The sequence below is a fragment of the Poecile atricapillus genome, chromosome 3 (assembly GCF_030490865.1).
Source record: "Poecile atricapillus isolate bPoeAtr1 chromosome 3, bPoeAtr1.hap1, whole genome shotgun sequence".
In the NCBI taxonomy this organism is placed as follows: Eukaryota; Metazoa; Chordata; class Aves; order Passeriformes; family Paridae; genus Poecile; species Poecile atricapillus.
The window spans coordinates 115,853,035-115,868,771 of NC_081251.1; the positions used below are offsets into that span (position 1 = coordinate 115,853,035).

At 48.5% G+C, this 15,737-nt stretch overlaps 1 protein-coding gene across 3 annotated transcripts; it reads left to right on the forward strand.

The window, feature by feature from the left end:
* The first annotated feature begins 760 nt into the window (after positions 1-760).
* On the forward strand, positions 761-14,138 carry ZC3H6 (zinc finger CCCH-type containing 6). Of its 3 annotated transcripts, none has more exons than XM_058835196.1 (12): positions 761-891; positions 4,835-5,015; positions 5,296-5,421; positions 5,970-6,225; positions 6,427-6,548; positions 6,639-6,755; positions 7,669-7,780; positions 8,433-8,542; positions 8,982-9,235; positions 9,682-10,184; positions 10,563-10,802; positions 11,652-14,137. In XM_058835196.1, exons 3-12 carry the CDS (start codon positions 5,347-5,349, stop codon positions 13,145-13,147), a joined length of 3,285 nt encoding a protein of 1,094 aa, XP_058691179.1. In that variant the 5' UTR covers positions 761-891; positions 4,835-5,015; positions 5,296-5,346; the 3' UTR covers positions 13,148-14,137. The 3 variants fall into 3 exon arrangements, with proteins under 3 accessions (XP_058691179.1, XP_058691178.1, XP_058691180.1); XM_058835195.1 differs by lacking the exon at positions 761-891 and adding an exon at positions 1,054-1,185 and having other exon boundaries at positions 11,652-14,138; XM_058835197.1 differs by lacking the exon at positions 761-891 and adding an exon at positions 1,434-2,744.
* The last annotated feature ends 1,599 nt before the right edge of the window (positions 14,139-15,737 follow it).

Sequence of the window (15,737 nt, forward strand, 5' to 3'; positions counted from 1 at the left end):
CACCCGCCGCCAGGGGGCGCTGCCCACGGCGAGTGAGGGGCGGGGGGGGGGGGACGGGGGGGCCGTGACGCAGCGGCGGGAGGGGAGGCCGGTTCCCGCTCCCGGTGCCCGTCCCGGTTCTCTCCCGGCGGAAGCCGCCGCCCTTTTCCCCCTTTCCCCTCCCTTTTCCCCCTTTCCCTCCCTTTTCCCCCCTTTTCCCCCACCATTCCCGGGGGGACGCCGCCGTCACGTGACGGGCGCGGCGCACGTGACGCCGCGCGCCGCGAGGCCCCGCCCCCTTCGCGCGCGCACGGCGGCGGCGGCGGCCGAGGGGAAGCGGAGGAGGGCGGGGCCCGCGCGTGACGTCACGGGCGAGATTGACGGGCGTGGCAGGCAGCCAATGAGCGCGCGATACGCCGCGGCCGCGGCCAATGGCGGCGCGCGGGGGGCGGGCCCAAGGCCGCGGCGGAGGAGGAGGAGGAGGAGGAGCGCGGCGGGCGGCGGCGGCGTGAGGGGACGCAGCGACATCGCGGCCCCGGCGGGCGCGGAAGACGCTGTGGCGGCGGCGGCGCCGTGTGCGGGCCGCGGGCGCTGAGCGAGCGTGTGCGGGCACAGCGCCGGGGGCCGCTGCCGCCGCTGCTGCCGCCGCCGTTCTCCTCCTCCTCCTCCCTTCTCTGCCGCCGCCGCCATTTTGTGCGAGTGCCTCGCGCGGGCGCCATGTTTGTAAGGAAGAATTAGGGCCGCCATCTCCGGCCAGCAGCACCTCCCTCCCCCCGTGTGTGTGTCCTCCCGCTCTCCTGTGCCCCGGGGCTGCCGCTCGAGCCGCCGCCGCCGCCGCCGCCTCCCCGCAGCGCCCGCGCGGGGCGGCCGGGCCCGGGCGCTGAGTGCCCGTTAGTGTCTCACTAAGTAACCGTGAGTGCAAACCTTCATCATCTCTCCTCACTGAGGGGCCCGGCCCTCCTCCTCCTCCTCACCGAGCCGCCCCCAGCGCGGCCGTGCGCGCCGCCGCCGCCGCCGCCTCCTCCCGCCGCTCCGCACCGCGGGCAGCGGCGGGGCCCTGCCTTCCTCCACCTCCCTCCTCCTCCTCCTCCTCACCACACCACAGCCAGGCACAATGGCCTTTGAAAGCTTGTTCTCCAAACCCCCAAACCCAGTTCTTGACCCAAACATGCCCGACTCTGACAGGCAACATGCAGGGGACGAAAGGTCGAGTAACATTCTTCTCTCTCTCCGCTTCTCATAATGGTGGTACTTAGTGGGGTGATGCTGGTAATGATGATGCTGATGCTGATGATGATGATGCTCTGTTAATGTGCCTGAGGGGGTTAACGATGTTTTTGGGGGGCAGGTCACCTTCAGGCTGGAGCGGGGTGGTGGTGGTGGGGAATGCAAGGAGGGGAGGGGGGTGTCACTGCATTAAAAGTGCATTTTTTTTTAGCAAGGTTTTAATTTTTTCCTTTTGGAATGCATGCGTTTTTACATCTTCATTGATTTATTCTGGCTGGGAAGGGGGGCTGTTTGCCATTCTTTCCATAAATTGCACTTTCCAGGGGGTGTCTGTTGAATGTCACCATTGTTCTCTGTCTCAGGCAGGAAAGGGTGCTCCGAGTTGGGCGGGTTTTTTATTTTTGGCTGTTTTTGTTGATACCACAATCTCTCACTAGAGCCATATTTAACGTCATTTTCTTGCCAGATTCCACCTTACACATTTAACTGGATCTTTTTTATGCAGATTAAGGGCTGACTGACGTTATCTTTGCCACCTCTCAATCCCCATGCGCAGAAACCCAGAGTCCTGTTCCTGGTGAAAGGACCTCTGTTGCTCCCTCCCTCCTTCCCTCCCTCCTTTTCTCTCCTGCAGCTGCTGGAAATTCAAATCCTTTCTCCAGGCAGCCCTGGCCTTCCTAACTAGTGCTAAAAATACTGTGCCAGGGTGGCAGTTACCAGTGCTTGAGCCTACGTCTACCCTGAGCATTCCTGACACAGCTGCAGGAGTTAAAAACGCCGGGGTTTTGGGATTCCCAGAGCTTGGCCTGCCCCCACACAGCTCCACAACCCTTTGTGGTACTTCAGAGGACCGGAAAACACTGGGAAAAGAAACCCCAAACAAACAGATAAAAAAAGAGAAAAAAAAAAAAAAAAATGCTTGGTGGGTAAAGGCAAAACTGTTTCCTTGCTGGGGAAAAGAGTCCCGAGTTCTGTGTTATAAATTGGGAAGTGGTCCCAAAATGCTCCTGGGATTTAGTGCAAGGGTCAGGGCAGGGCCCAGAGCTGCTGGTGCTTGTTTGTCCTTTTCTGCTTGTCCTTGGGAAATGCTCCTGGGATTTAGTGCAAGGGTCAGGGCAGAGCCCAGAGCTGCTGGTGCTTGTTTGTCCCTTCCTGCTTGTCCTCGGGAAGCGATCCCTAAAGTGGGCTTGGGGTTTAGTGCAGGTTCAAGGCATAGCCCAGAGCTGCTGCTTCTCCTTTTCCCCTTCCTGCTTGTCCTTGGGCAAGGGTGGAAGTTGGGTCATGCTCTGTTTTCCAAGCCGAGTGCACACCAGGAATCCGCTGGGATCTCTGGAGCTGGGGCAGAGCTCTCTGGGGCAGAGCTGTGCCGTGGAGTTCTGCGATTTCCACTGTTCCAGGGATTGGGAATAGCTGGAGTTCTCCAATACTTGAGGACGAGCCCGAGTGACTCCGGGTAGTGCTGGGAGCAGAGTTTTTCCAGCTTGGAGTTCTCATCCTCTCACCAGCAGTTCCCACCAGTACAACCAGTTGTGACACTGGTAATTGTAAAACAGAGCCAATAAGTGCCACCTAACAACATAATTAATTTTAATTTACAAGCCTTGCTTTATAATGTTTTAATTTATGAGGTGAAGAGCAACAACACACACAACCTGGGAGAACTTGTATTTTTTCTAGAACTTCAGCTCTGTAAAATAAGTTCATTCACTTCAAAAAAAGGCCCAACTCCCAAGTTTTTGTGTAACATCAGGTGTGCAAATGTAGGACCAGTAAAACCAGTTCACTGCAGGGAACACCCATACTGGGAACCTCACGACTCCCAATCAATTTGTGCAGCAGGAGTTCTGTTAATAATTTGATTTGAGCTGATCTGAGCTAATTATTAGTAAAAAATAATTTTAAAAACTCCCTGTCTGGCCACACTTTGAATATTCCAAGTTGGAAGGTTGCTTTAATGCAGTTTTCTCAAGACAGGAATGTTTTTAATTCTTTAATTAGTTTTAGGTAATTCCTGTTGTTGACGTTATTTTGGTGATGAAGGGTCTGAGCCTTCCAGCACAGGGGTCCTGGAAAGATTTTTCCTGCAAGGATTTTGTGAGGGTTTCTTGGTTCTGTGTGGGTAAATCCACGGCAGGGTATGGAAAAAGTTGGAGACAAGTTTATTTACACACAGATTTCCCAGAAAATAGCTTGGAATTATTTTACTTTCACTTTTTACTGCTCCCAGCCACCCTCTGCTTTTGATTTTTCCCAGTGAGAATTCCCTGTTATTTGGAGTTATTTTCCTTCTTAATTCCTAATTTCTTAAGCAGCACCTTAGTATCAAAATTTGGGGAATTTTAGCCCTCAGGGAATTTTAACCTAAAGTAAAATTATTTTTGAATGAAATGATGGGGAATGAAAATGTAAAACGCTTCAGTGATGTCTGAGGATAAAAATTCCCCGAATATTTCAGAAAATGCATCCTGGGTTTGGACCTTGGACTTAAGGAGCTTCTGGAGTAAATCTTCTTTGGGCGTAAGGAATTCTATTTTTAAGGATGACCTGAAAGAAGGTCAAGGAAGGGAAGCTAAAATCCAGGTTGGAAGGTTAGGAATGAAATTAAAATACCAGAATTGGGGTTTTCTGGTTCTCCCTTCCCAGATATTTGTGGAACTGCCCAGGGATTTCACCATGTTGCTTTTCCCTGGAAGTTCATTTGGCTTCTGTGCCTTTCTGGTGCATTTTGGAGATGCTCTAGGAATCCTCTCAGACAGTGGGAAAGTTTCCTGGGATTGTTTTCACATATCCATCGAGCTCCAAATATCTGGAGGTTGTGGGAGAGGGAGGGAACTCCTGAAAGGGAGGTTCTGCTGTCCCTTCCTGGTGCACAGCTCCAATTTGGGATTTAAATGGGAATAAAAGCAGCTAAACCAGAAGAGAATTCCTGCCTTGGCACTTCTTGGAAAAATAACTTATTTTCCAAGAAATGGTATTTTTGACCATTATCTTTTCAATCCTTGTTTATCCAGTTGTTGGGTTTTTCCTCCTTTTTTTCTTCTTTTTCCTTTCCCTGCCCTCTTTTTCACATTCTTGAAGCTCAGTCCTTGGAAAATGCTTGGATGTTATGGAAAGAACTTAGGGATTAGAGTACTTTTGTAATCTTCCCTCTGCCATGCAATCCAAGGGATTGTATTACTGAGATTGGTTTACCTGGAAAATTATTCCAGACAATGCCTGGATGCATCCCAAAAAGTGCAAATCCACGAGTGTAATTCCCAGAGGAACTGGGACTTGGGAACAACTTTATTCCCAAGGAGCATTTTCAGTAGGTATTTTATGGAAGAGGATATTGTAATTGAATCCTTGAGGGAATGAGTTTAACCAATAACGTCAAAACATAATTGGATTTTTGGGGTAGCTGCAGGTGTTTCAGGGATATTAATGTTCCAGTTTTATTTCATTAATGTAATTCCAAGAAATTCCAGGTCATACAGCAGTTGTGTCTTCTGCCTGGCATATCCATTTTATCCCAAAAATCACAGCTTGGGGCTGCTTGGGACTTGTTAACCGTTGTTTTTTTTTCCAGTGACAGGTGAGCTGGATAATAACATGGAATTTTATTGTCTTCCTGGTTTCCCTCTTCCAGGGAGGATGGAGAGCTGGAAGATGGGGAAATAGATGATGCAGCCTATGAGGATGTGAAGGAACATGGTTCAAAAGGGGAGGATAAGCAGAAAAACGAGAAAGGCCACCGGAAATCCCGGAAAAAACGCAAAAAAGAGAAGGAAAAGAAAAAATCCAAAAGGAGAAGACGGGACAAGCATAAGGTTAGGAAAAAAACCCCAACATTTTGGAAGTGCTGATTTGGCTGATGGCTGTCCAGGACAAGAATCCAAGGAACTGGCAAAGGAAATAAAATGCTTTTACTACCATTAAGACTTAAACTGGTCTTAAATGTTCAAAGTTAAAGCCCAGGTCTTGGAGGCTGGGATTTGAGAGTTTTTAGGATAAGATGCACAATGGAAATGTATCACTTTTGTGCTCATTGTATTTATGGAAAGAAGATGATTCCCTCAAAATTCCCAGCTTTTTTGTTGTGTTTTCCAGCATAACTCCCCTTCCAGCGATGACAGTTCCGACTACAGCCACGACTCCGACATGGAGCGCACGGAAAGGCCCCACAAAAAAAGCAGCAGCTCTTCCTACAGGGATTATGATTCCTCCTTCAGTCAGGTAGGAAGTTTGAAACTCATTCCTCACATCTTTATTGAGGTGACATTCCAAAAACACTAATGTAAACACCGTGGGTTTGGAAGTTTGGCTCCATCCCGGTGCCCGTTCTCCCGGATTTCTGGAAGCACATCCAGCTCTCATCTCCCTGAGGAGATTCCCAGGTGTAAAGCAGGATCTGTGGTAGAAAATAAGCCTGATACCAATTTTTCCTCCCATCAGGCAACAGGAATTAAGGAAGCTTTATTATTAGGGAATCTTTTTATTGCCTGCACTGGATTTAGCCTGGACTCAAAGGAAGGAACTCTTGAAAAGCCACTTTTCAATATCTAAAGTGGATTCTGCTCTGTGATTTTTCTTGGTTTTTCTCAGCTGGTGAATTAAAATTATTAATTTTTCCTGAATAACTGATTTTCCCTGTGCTATTGATCCTTTTTCTGGACAAATCTGGTCATGATAAAACAGCCCTAGAAAAGGATTTTTAGAGCAGTTTGGAGGGGTGGGGTTTGGAAATACGGAATTGCTTCCTAATGCAGTCCCTTTCCTTACAGCATGGACATGTGTCAGGGAATTACATGAGTTCCCAGAAGATGCAGCATAAAAAAAATGTCAAAAGTAAGGAATATGACAACTACAGTCATTACAGTGATGAAAACTTTGGCAATTACAACGAGGAGGAAAAGGATGAGGATTTTGCTGACCAGCTCAAACAGTACAGACAAGCTAAAGAGACTTCCAGTGGGGATTTGGGACCTCCATTCTCAAAGGAACCCGTGAAGAAGCAGGGCATGAAAGGGATCCAGAAAGGTAAGGGAAGTTTTGGTGGCATTTTGGGATGGAGACCTGGATGAGGGAAGCTGCCAGGGATGGTTTTCCTGGGGATATTCTGGCAGGTCAGAAATTAAGGGAGGGATTTAATTTGCTCCATTTATCTCTCCTGGATGCCATGGGAGAACCATTTTCCCTTCATTTCTGTGATCCTTTTAAGAGCTTATCCCCGTTTTCCAGGCATTTCCCAACGAGGGAACAACTACAACATTGGAAGAGGGCGTGGAATGCAGAAGAAACTGAAGCGCAAAGATCGCGGGAGGGGCAGAGGTGGCAATAAAGGATCCGATGGCTTCCATGAGGTACCTGCAATTCCAGCCCTTATTCCCAGGATCTGCATCAGCAGTGCTCCAAAAGGGAGCTGATAAAATGCCTATTTCTTTCTTTTCCAGGATGGCAAACCAGTGAAGAAATGGGTTAATATGAGCCAGGAGTTCATCAACCAGCACACGGTGGAGCACAAGGGCAAGCAGATCTGTAAATATTTCCTTGAAGGGAGGTGCATCAAGGTAAATTTAATTCTTTTTTAAAATAAATTCTTAGCAAACTTGGGTGTTGAAACTCAATATTTTGATTTCTGACATGCTGAGGATTTCTAGATGGAGTTATTTGTGGGAAAACATCCCCTTCAGTTACACATCTTGAATTAAATTATAATAAAAATTTATATCTTATTTTATATCTTAAAACTTACCCTGAGAATGATAATGTATTAATGACATCATACCTCACAACTCTGGAATCTCTAAATAGGCAACAATTCCAGAATATAGGAAATTATTTCCTGCTGATTTGGGAATTTTGAAGGATTTGCTTTGTGGTGCTAAACTTGAAAAAGTGGGGTTAGAAAACACAACCACTGAATGACTTTTATTTGGTTCCTTGGCTGGAATTTTCTGTTTCTTACCCAAATGGTAGAAATAAAAGTGGAAATGATGGGAAATGTTGTGTTTCTTGCTGCCTTTAAATGCCTTTGGGGTCAGATGACTATTTGCTGCCACCTTCAGTTTTAGAAGGGACTGAAAGAGCACTTGGTGTCTTTTTCAGGAAAAGAAATCCTACAAAAATACCCAACCCCCATCCAGCAAAATAATCCTAAAGAATATCAGAATCTATGGAAGTCATTCAGTAAAATATTATTTCAGTGCCTTTTTAATGCAAATTCCCAGGTCGAGGCAGAGAACAGGGATTGTTTTCTGTCACCATTCCATCTATTCCTTTGAATTCCAATCCAGGAATTTTCCCTATGTCCAGAACCAGCCCCATTTACAGTTTTTATTGCTTGTAATGGAATTTAATGCTGGTAAAAAGGAAAAAATTCAATTCTGCAGAGGAGGATGTTCTTTTTACTGTGGAATTAAATTACTCAGCATTTCAGATGGATAATGATTTCCCTTGTTTTTCTTTTCAATTTATTTCTAGGGAGAGCAGTGTAAATTTGATCATGATGCAGAGATTGAAAAGAAGAAAGAAATCTGTAAGTTTTACATCCAGGGTTACTGCACCAAAGGAGAGAACTGCATTTATTTGCACAATATCCTTTAAAAGTACTTCTAAATTCACCTGAAATGTTAATTTCTATTATTTTATTTATATTTATTTTGATAGAAACGATTTCTAAACAATTTCTTTTTTAAGAGACTCTGCCACCTACTGTGTAGGTTAATTGCAGGATTCTTTTTCTCAAATAATTCAGAGGAAAAAAATAAATATAAAATTACTGATTTGTAACATTGTTATCTTGAAATGTTTCAAAACACTATCGTGTTTGAAACATAATTGTTTCAAAAACAAAATCCCTGGAATTTTGGATACATTTATCCACACTTTTAAACCCCTGATCTGTTCCTCTTTGTCACTGTTATTTTGGCATTTTCCTCTGGAACTGAGACCTTTCCCTTTTTAATCACAATTGGAAAATTAAATCTGAAGGCCACAGAAATGTCATTTTTAGGAGAATTTTAAATGGAAGTAAGAGGTAAGTTGGTTATTAGATTTCAGAATTCCTCCCATAAAAATGAATTCCTAATGAAGAATTGAGGGGTAGCCACCAGCTGGATTTTGGATTTTTGGATTTTTGATTTGTATTTTTGGATTTGATTGATTTTTGAATATTTTTTTTGCATTTTGGTATTTTTGATTTTTGGATTTCCCAAACTGTTAGGAATCCTTAATTCCTTCCTCACATGAATTCCCCTGCAAGTTCTACCACACGGGAGCAAAGTGTTATCAAGGAGATAAATGCAAATTCTCTCATGCGCCCCTGACTGCGGAAACCAAGGAGCTGTTGGATAAGGTGAGCGGTCCGGATACCGGGAATATCGGGATTGCCGAGCGGGGAAGGGATGGAGGAGCCTTCTCCATGTGCTCCAGGAAATCCTGAGCTCTGGTTTATTGGGATATTCCCTCTCCAAGGGGTGTGAATCCAACACTAAAAACGTGAGGAATCTTGGAATAACTCCTTCCACTCCTGTTTGAAGGACTCGTGGGAAATTGTTCCTTCCTGAAATAAAGAAGTATTTTCTTGGCTGGGATTTGGTGTCCTGGAAAACAGCTCCCAAAAGTGGGTTTGGAATTCCTTTGGGTTGGATGTCAATGCCCAGCAGTATTGTAGCAGATGACAGGAAAGTTGTTTATTTAAATATGGAAATAATATCCCAGTGAAAAGCACAAGACTGAATTGAAGTGGAATACTGGAAAATCGATGGAATGTTCACCACGTGGCTTTCTTGCAGGTTCTGAATAATGAGGAGGAACCCCAGAATGAGGATGAGAAGGAGCTGGAGGAACTCCGGAAGCGGGGCATTGTTCCTCTCCCCAAACCCCCGCCGGGGGTCGGACTCCTGCCAACCCCCCCGGAGCAATATCCCTTCTCCGAGTCCGACATGGAAAATTACCAGGATCCTTCAGGAGATTATAAGAAAATCCCATCTCTTTTTGAAATTGTCGTGAAGCCCACGGTGGACTTGGCACACAAGATTGGGAAGAAGTAGGTGTTGGAATTCTGGGGAGAATTCTCTTGGATATTTATCATTTAATCTTTAATCATTGTTCCTGTCAGGATTCTGGGCTAAGTTAAGGATCAGACAGTTGATGCCAGGATTATTTCATGTTTTCCATAGAAAGGAATTTAGGCCTGACCTCCCAGAAGTCTTGGTTTGGCATCTCCATCTGCAGGTGGAGCAGTTTGTTCCCTGCCCTAGTCTTTTTGTAGCTGGATTTTTTGTGGGCAGAACTGATGGAGGTGAGCAAATACTGGAAAAAACATGGTCTTGGCCAAGATAAGGAATGTGGAATGGGTGTAATTGGAATATAATGCTCCTTTGGGAATTTTATCCAATGTTAGGTCAAGTGAGAGCGGGAGGGGGCGAAGGGATCCAGCTGTTGGTGTTTGGATGTCCAGAACCTGATTCCTTGATTTTCTTGTGCTTCCAGGCCACCAACCTTCTACAACAGCGCGTCCCCGCCGCGGCCGCCGTTCCAGGGCAACGACCCACATTCCCAGCACATGTACAATCCAGGCTCCAGCCCAGGGCCAGGTCCTGGCATGTCCCAGGGACACAACGGGCCCCCAATGCACCCCGGATCTCCCGGGCACCATCCCTGCGGGGGCCCCCAGGGGCCGGGAATGCCGCAGAGCCCCCCCATGCAGGGCGTTCCCCCGGGATACATGGGCCCGCAGAACCAGACTGGAATGCCCATGCAGGGCCAGCAGGGTGGGCCACCCCTCACCCCCCCGGGGATGGGGGGATCCTACAATTCCCCCGGAGTGCAGGGACACATGGTGAACATGCCAAGGGACAATCACTGTCCCCCGGGGCCGCAGTACCAGCAGATGCCCGGGGAGTACGAGCCCATGCAGAACCCGGCCGACTTCTATGACAACTATTATTCCCACCAAGCTGTGCACAACTTCCAGCCAGCCAATAATTCCGGAGGTAAGGATGTCTGCTGGATGAATTTTGGATAGAAGCTTCCTGGAATGTCTTCAGCGTTCTGGCTTCTCAGCTGGTGCTGTTAAGTCAAGTTACGCTTTAGGCTGAAATGGGCTATTGGGAAGAAATCCTTCCCTGTGAGGGTGGGGAGGCCCTGGCAGAGTTTTTCCCAGGGAAGCTGTGGCTGCTCCATCCCTGGAAGTGTTCCAGGCTGGGTTGGATGTGGCTTGGAACAGCCTGGGATAGGGGAAGGTGTCCCTGCCATAGCTTGGAACTGGATGTCCTTTGAGCTCCTTTCCAACCCAATCCATTCCACGATTCCACGTTTATAGCCATCAACACTTGTGTAGCTTAACCGCTAACCGGAGTTTTGTCCCACAGATGGAGCGTGGCACGGAGAGTTTACGGATCACCAGGCTCACCTCATGGCTCCGGAGTCACATCCGGGCGGGAGCGAGTCGGACTGCATAGGTGGCCACATGGGCCACAACCAGGGCATCAACGTGCCCGACTTCCTGCCCGCCATGCAGAAGGCCCTGTACGTGAGGCTCAGCCAGAAGCACCAACGGGATGGAGACTCTGCCAGCAGCCAGGGACAGAGGGCCATGAGCAAAGATGAAGGTGAGCAGCATTTGGTTGGAATTCTTGTCCTACTTCCATGGCCACAGATAACAAATAGGTTGACGTTGACTCGCGCCGTGTCACTGTTTACAGTTCTTGGGAACTAAGTCCAAGCAGCAGCTCAGTGTTTTCAGCTCTTCTTCCCAGCTTGTTCTAGGATCTTAGCGTAGGCTCAGTCCATCCTAGCTCCAGTGAATAATTTTAAAAGGTTCTTTGGTTGATGATTACTTTGGAAAAATCCCTTGCTGGAGCAGAGAGGCTGTTTATCGCTGCCAGGACCGGAAGTGCGTCCTCGATCCTGTTTCTTCAGTGGCACCTCTTGATCTGTTTCCTCTAGAGCAGGATTTTTCCTTCTCAGATAGCCTTTAAAATAAAATATTGTCATTTCTTCCCTTCCTGAATCTCAACCTGTCCTGCAAACTTTGGGATTTGGTTTAAGTTAGGCAGCAAATTCATAACTTACCTGGATTAAAGACCACCGCAAGGGCCCATTTTATTTTTCCTTCTTCCATCAAGAGTCAGATTTTGGATACGGGTTTTTTTACTAGTACTGACAAGGATTGTTTGAAAGCAGGTTATTTTCCCCAGTTAATATCGGGGGATATGGAGAGACTCCCAAGCTGTGTCACATTCCATCTCCACTACTTCCAGGGTTTGTTGTTCCGGCACTTCTCCGGTTAAATGGATTTTGGTCATTTCAGGGTGTGATTTTTATGATGCAGGGAGAGATTTCATAGGAGATCTTTTCACTTTGACTTTACTGAGAAGTTTCCCGTTAGGGAGTCTTGGATTCTCCAAGGATTATTTGCTGGAATAATCTAAATTTTGTGGCATTTCTTTGACTTTTAGATGACAATGTCAACTGGTATTCCAGTAGTGAGGAGGAAGAGGGGAGCAGTGTTAAATCAATCCTCAAAACCCTAAAGAAACAAAGCGAAAACTTTAGGAATCGGCAGCAACATTCCACGGAGCAGCACATGCTTGGGATGCCTACGGATCCGAGGCTGGCCAAGGACAAAGGAGTGGGGCCTCAGGCTGCTGACCCGAGACTGCGGGGCTCCCCGAGGCCCAATCCCAGGAAGCCTTCGGAGTCGGCGTCCCTGGATCCCCGGCTGGCCCGCGATCCGCGGATGCACAAGGTCAGCGAGGGCGGCCATCCCGGCTCCTCCCTGCCCGGGGCCAAGCTGGATTTGCACCACGCCGGAGTGAAGGTCAAGCAGAAAGGGCTGGACGATGATGAGGAGGACTCGGAGAGGGAGCTGAGGGAACGAGCTTTCCTCATTCCCATGGAACCTCTGCCGGGCGTCACGTTACGGGATCCCCGCTCCCAGCTGCGGCAGTTCAGCCACATCAAGATGGACGTGACCCTGATGAAACCCAACTTTGCCAAGCACATCGTGTGGGCCCCCGAGGACCTGCTCCCGATCCCGCTGCCTAAACCCGACCCCGTCTCTTCCATCAATTTACCCCTCCCTCCGCTCATCGCCGACCAGAGACTGAACAAACTGCGGAATCTGAAGAACGATCCGCACCCCGGCGCCGTGCCGGCCGATCCTCGGCTCGCTGCCAAGGCCAAGAACAGCCTGGCGGGCCGGGGCGGCTACCTGGATCCATCCACAGATTCCCATGCCAGTAGCTCCAGCAAACTGGGGGATCCTCGCTTGCAAAAGAACGTCGATCCCAGGCTCCACAGACTGTCGAGCGCGGACGCTCACCACGGAGTCGGGAAGGATTCCCACCCTCCCAAGTTTGACCCCCGCCTCGCCAGAGCTGCTGCCAGCTCATCCCAGCCCTCGGAAGCCGCGACTCCGAAATCCGACCCCGATGCTCTGCCTCCGTACGCGCCCAAATTATCGTCCAGCGGCGTCAGGCTGGGATCTCCCGGCTCCATCCTGAGCGGGATCAGCCTGTACGATCCCAGGGATCACAGCTCATCCTCGGACACGGCTCCGGCCGCTTCGGGAGAGAACGGAGAGAACCAGAAAAAAAGTATTTTGAAAAATTCCAGTAAAAACGAGGCGAGTCTCGCGGAAGACACATCCCAGCAGAAGGCCGCCTCCAACGCGGAAAAAGCCACGGAAGGATCGGCGGAAGGTGCTTCAGACAAGGCGAACAGCACCAATAAATCTCAGGCTAAACACTCCAGCGCCGCTCCTGCCGTCCACAATCTCCCGATCCAGGCTCTGTCGGGATTGATCCGGCCGCAGTACAGCGACCCCCGGCAGGTGAGGCAGCCCGGACAGGTAACGCAGGCCCCGGAGAGCGATCCCAACGGGGAGTCGGATGACAAATCCTTAAAAGATGTTTTCAAGACTTTCGATCCAACCGCTTCCCCGTTTTGTTAGCAGATGGCTTTGGAGTCTTTTTACCGTCGTGGGTATTGCAGTTCTCTGCTGTTTTGTACCTGGGTTACCTCTTTTGGCTTTATTTATTTTTAAATTATAATTCCCACCACTTTTCAGCTGCTAATCTCCGAACCACACGCAGTTCTCCAGTACGCTCGAGTGTTTGCAAGGCTGTGGTATTTTCTAGAGAATCCTTTTTCTTTCCAATTTCAGGGAGACTAATAATTGACCTGTAGAAAGGAAAACCAATCCCCCCCCTGGATCGTGTTAGAGCTGAGAAAAGCACTTTCATTGTAAATAAGTCATGGAAAATTCCCAGAGCTGTATATGTGTGAGCTGCCTCTTTCCCAAGCACCACTTAGATCCGATTGCCACATTTGTATAGATCCAAGCAATATTATGTACATGAATTCCCGGGAGAGATGCCGTTCCAGGACTGCCAAACCCCCGAACTGATGGAAAACCCCACGGAAATGAATCCAGAGGAAATCGTCGCTCCTCCTTTTCCAATGAGTCGATGTAAGACACGGACAGTTTTTATTCCTGCAGTCGATATTAGTGTAAAAGAGACTATATCACATATTGAGGATGAAAAATGTCATATCTTTTGAAAGTATTTTATTCTATGCTGTACATAGAAGAAATTGTGAAGTACATAACTAGCAAAAGTAACTGTTCAAAGTGGAGAAAACTACATTGTCTAATACGAAAAGGAAAAACAAAAAAAAAAACCACAAAAAAAAGGTTTTTATTTAATTTTTTTCCACGCCTACACGATTGGGATTTAGTGCTCCGAGTTCCATTGTGGTGTTCATGTATTTCAACGTATTTTTGTATTCAGCTGCTTAATTTGTATTGCTTTTTTTGTATGGCTGTAACTGCAGTACTTGTATTCATGGTGTCTCGACGACATTTTTAACAAAACAATTAAAAAGGGTACAGTTAATTCCTGGTGACGACTCCGTGTGCGTGCCGGTGGGGGACTAGAGCCGGGCTTTTCGGGATGGTTTGTGGGGTTTTAACGTAACCTTGTACCTGATCCCGAGGTCTCACGGAGGGAGCTGCCGTGTTCCGTCTCGGAGCATCCTGCGTGTCTTGGATTCCCCAGGTTTTGCATGGCAGAGCTCTTGTCCTGCCCTTGGGGCTGCTTTTTCTCCAGAGGAAGAGCAGTTGTTCCTAGCCAGCTGCCTTTCCAATAAAAATGTGCTGCCTGCAGAGTCTTTATCCCAAATTCTGAGATTTTGGATGAGCTGAGGGAAGCTGGCGATTCCTGCACGGCACAGGAGCCATCTCTGAAGGCAATCCCGGCTTCACTTTGCCTTCCTGATTTCCCAGAGTGTGAATTCCATTGATTTCATTATTTCCTTTGGGTAGGAGAAGTAGAGAATGGATGTGGAACTGGGTGGTTGTCTTGGAGTAATTCATTAGTCCTTTGTTAGTAGTTTGTTATTTCTTCATCCACTCCCTGGAGTGGCTGGTCGAGGTTTTCCTCAAAAAACCGAGCCAGCAGGGAAAAATAGTGTGGAAATGGCATGGATACAGAGGCCTGTGAGTCCTCACAGCCTGTTATCTCCATGTGTAATTCCTTCCTTTCCTTCCCTCCCTTCCCTCCCCTCCTGCTTCATCCATTTCAGTTATCTTCCCAGAGTCTCCGGTGTGCCTGCTGCTGCTTTTCCTGGGAATGCGGAGGAGATTCCTTGCTGCCACGCAAGTAGTGGGATTCCTGGTGGGGGGAAGGTGTTTGGGATGCAGGTGGGACACCAAGGGGGGCTGGAATGGGCTGCAGCCACCATGGAGCCAGTTGTGATCTGCTGTGCCGATTGTGTATTCCACAGGGAATTCCACGGTGGCTCCTTCCCACCTCTCCTGCAGAATTCCAGCACGGAGCAGTGCTGCCATCGGACAGCTCGTGATCCCCAGGCTGGGAAGGATGGATGTGGAGAGCCAGGACAGAGGAGCAGCAGTCTGGGATACTCTGGGAGCTGTGAGGTAGGCGATCTCGGGGACTGAATGTTTACTCTGGATGGGAGAGAGTCCTTGGGCCCAGTGGGATTTTGGGAGGAAATCTGCAGGCTCAGGGCCAGCAGGTGAGACAGAACGCTCCCCACTGCTGCATCCATGGCTGGGTGAAGCAGGAAAGGTGGAGAGATGGCAGAAAGCCTGAGCATCTCTGGATCACAGAATCCTGGAACAGTTTGGATGGGAAGGGACCTTAAACTCATCCCATTCCACCCCCTGCCACGGGCAGGGACACCTCCGACACCTCCCACTGGATGAGGATTCTCCAAAGCCCCGTCCACCCCATCTCACCAGCTGGGGGTAAAACACTCACCACAAGATTCCTGGCCTCCCCACGGAGCCTGTTCCGAGGTTTTCCTGCCGCGGTGGAAAACTCCAGCACGAATCCTTCACGCTGCAAAGTATTCCTGCTCTGCTTCCAGCGCCACGGAACCTCTCTCTGGGTTACAGGTGTCTGTCCATAACTGTGTGTCCTTTCCTAGGACTGGGGTGCTTTGGGACATTCCTGCTCCAGGGGGGTTGCTCTTGCACCAGAGGCATCAGGGTGGGCTCAGCCTTTGCCCCTCGAGTT

Bases quoted from the DNA above. Each gene is read 5' to 3' on its own strand.
- ZC3H6 (XM_058835195.1), top strand. From the start codon at position 1,094: ATGGCCTTTGAAAGCTTGTTCTCCAAACCCCCAAACCCAGTTCTTGAC. The intron at 8,543-8,981 runs GTGAGCGGTCCG...GCTTTCTTGCAG, and splicing joins CCAAGGAGCTGTTGGATAAG to GTTCTGAATAATGAGGAGGA. The intron at 10,803-11,651 runs GTGAGCAGCATT...TTTGACTTTTAG, and splicing joins GGCCATGAGCAAAGATGAAG to ATGACAATGTCAACTGGTAT.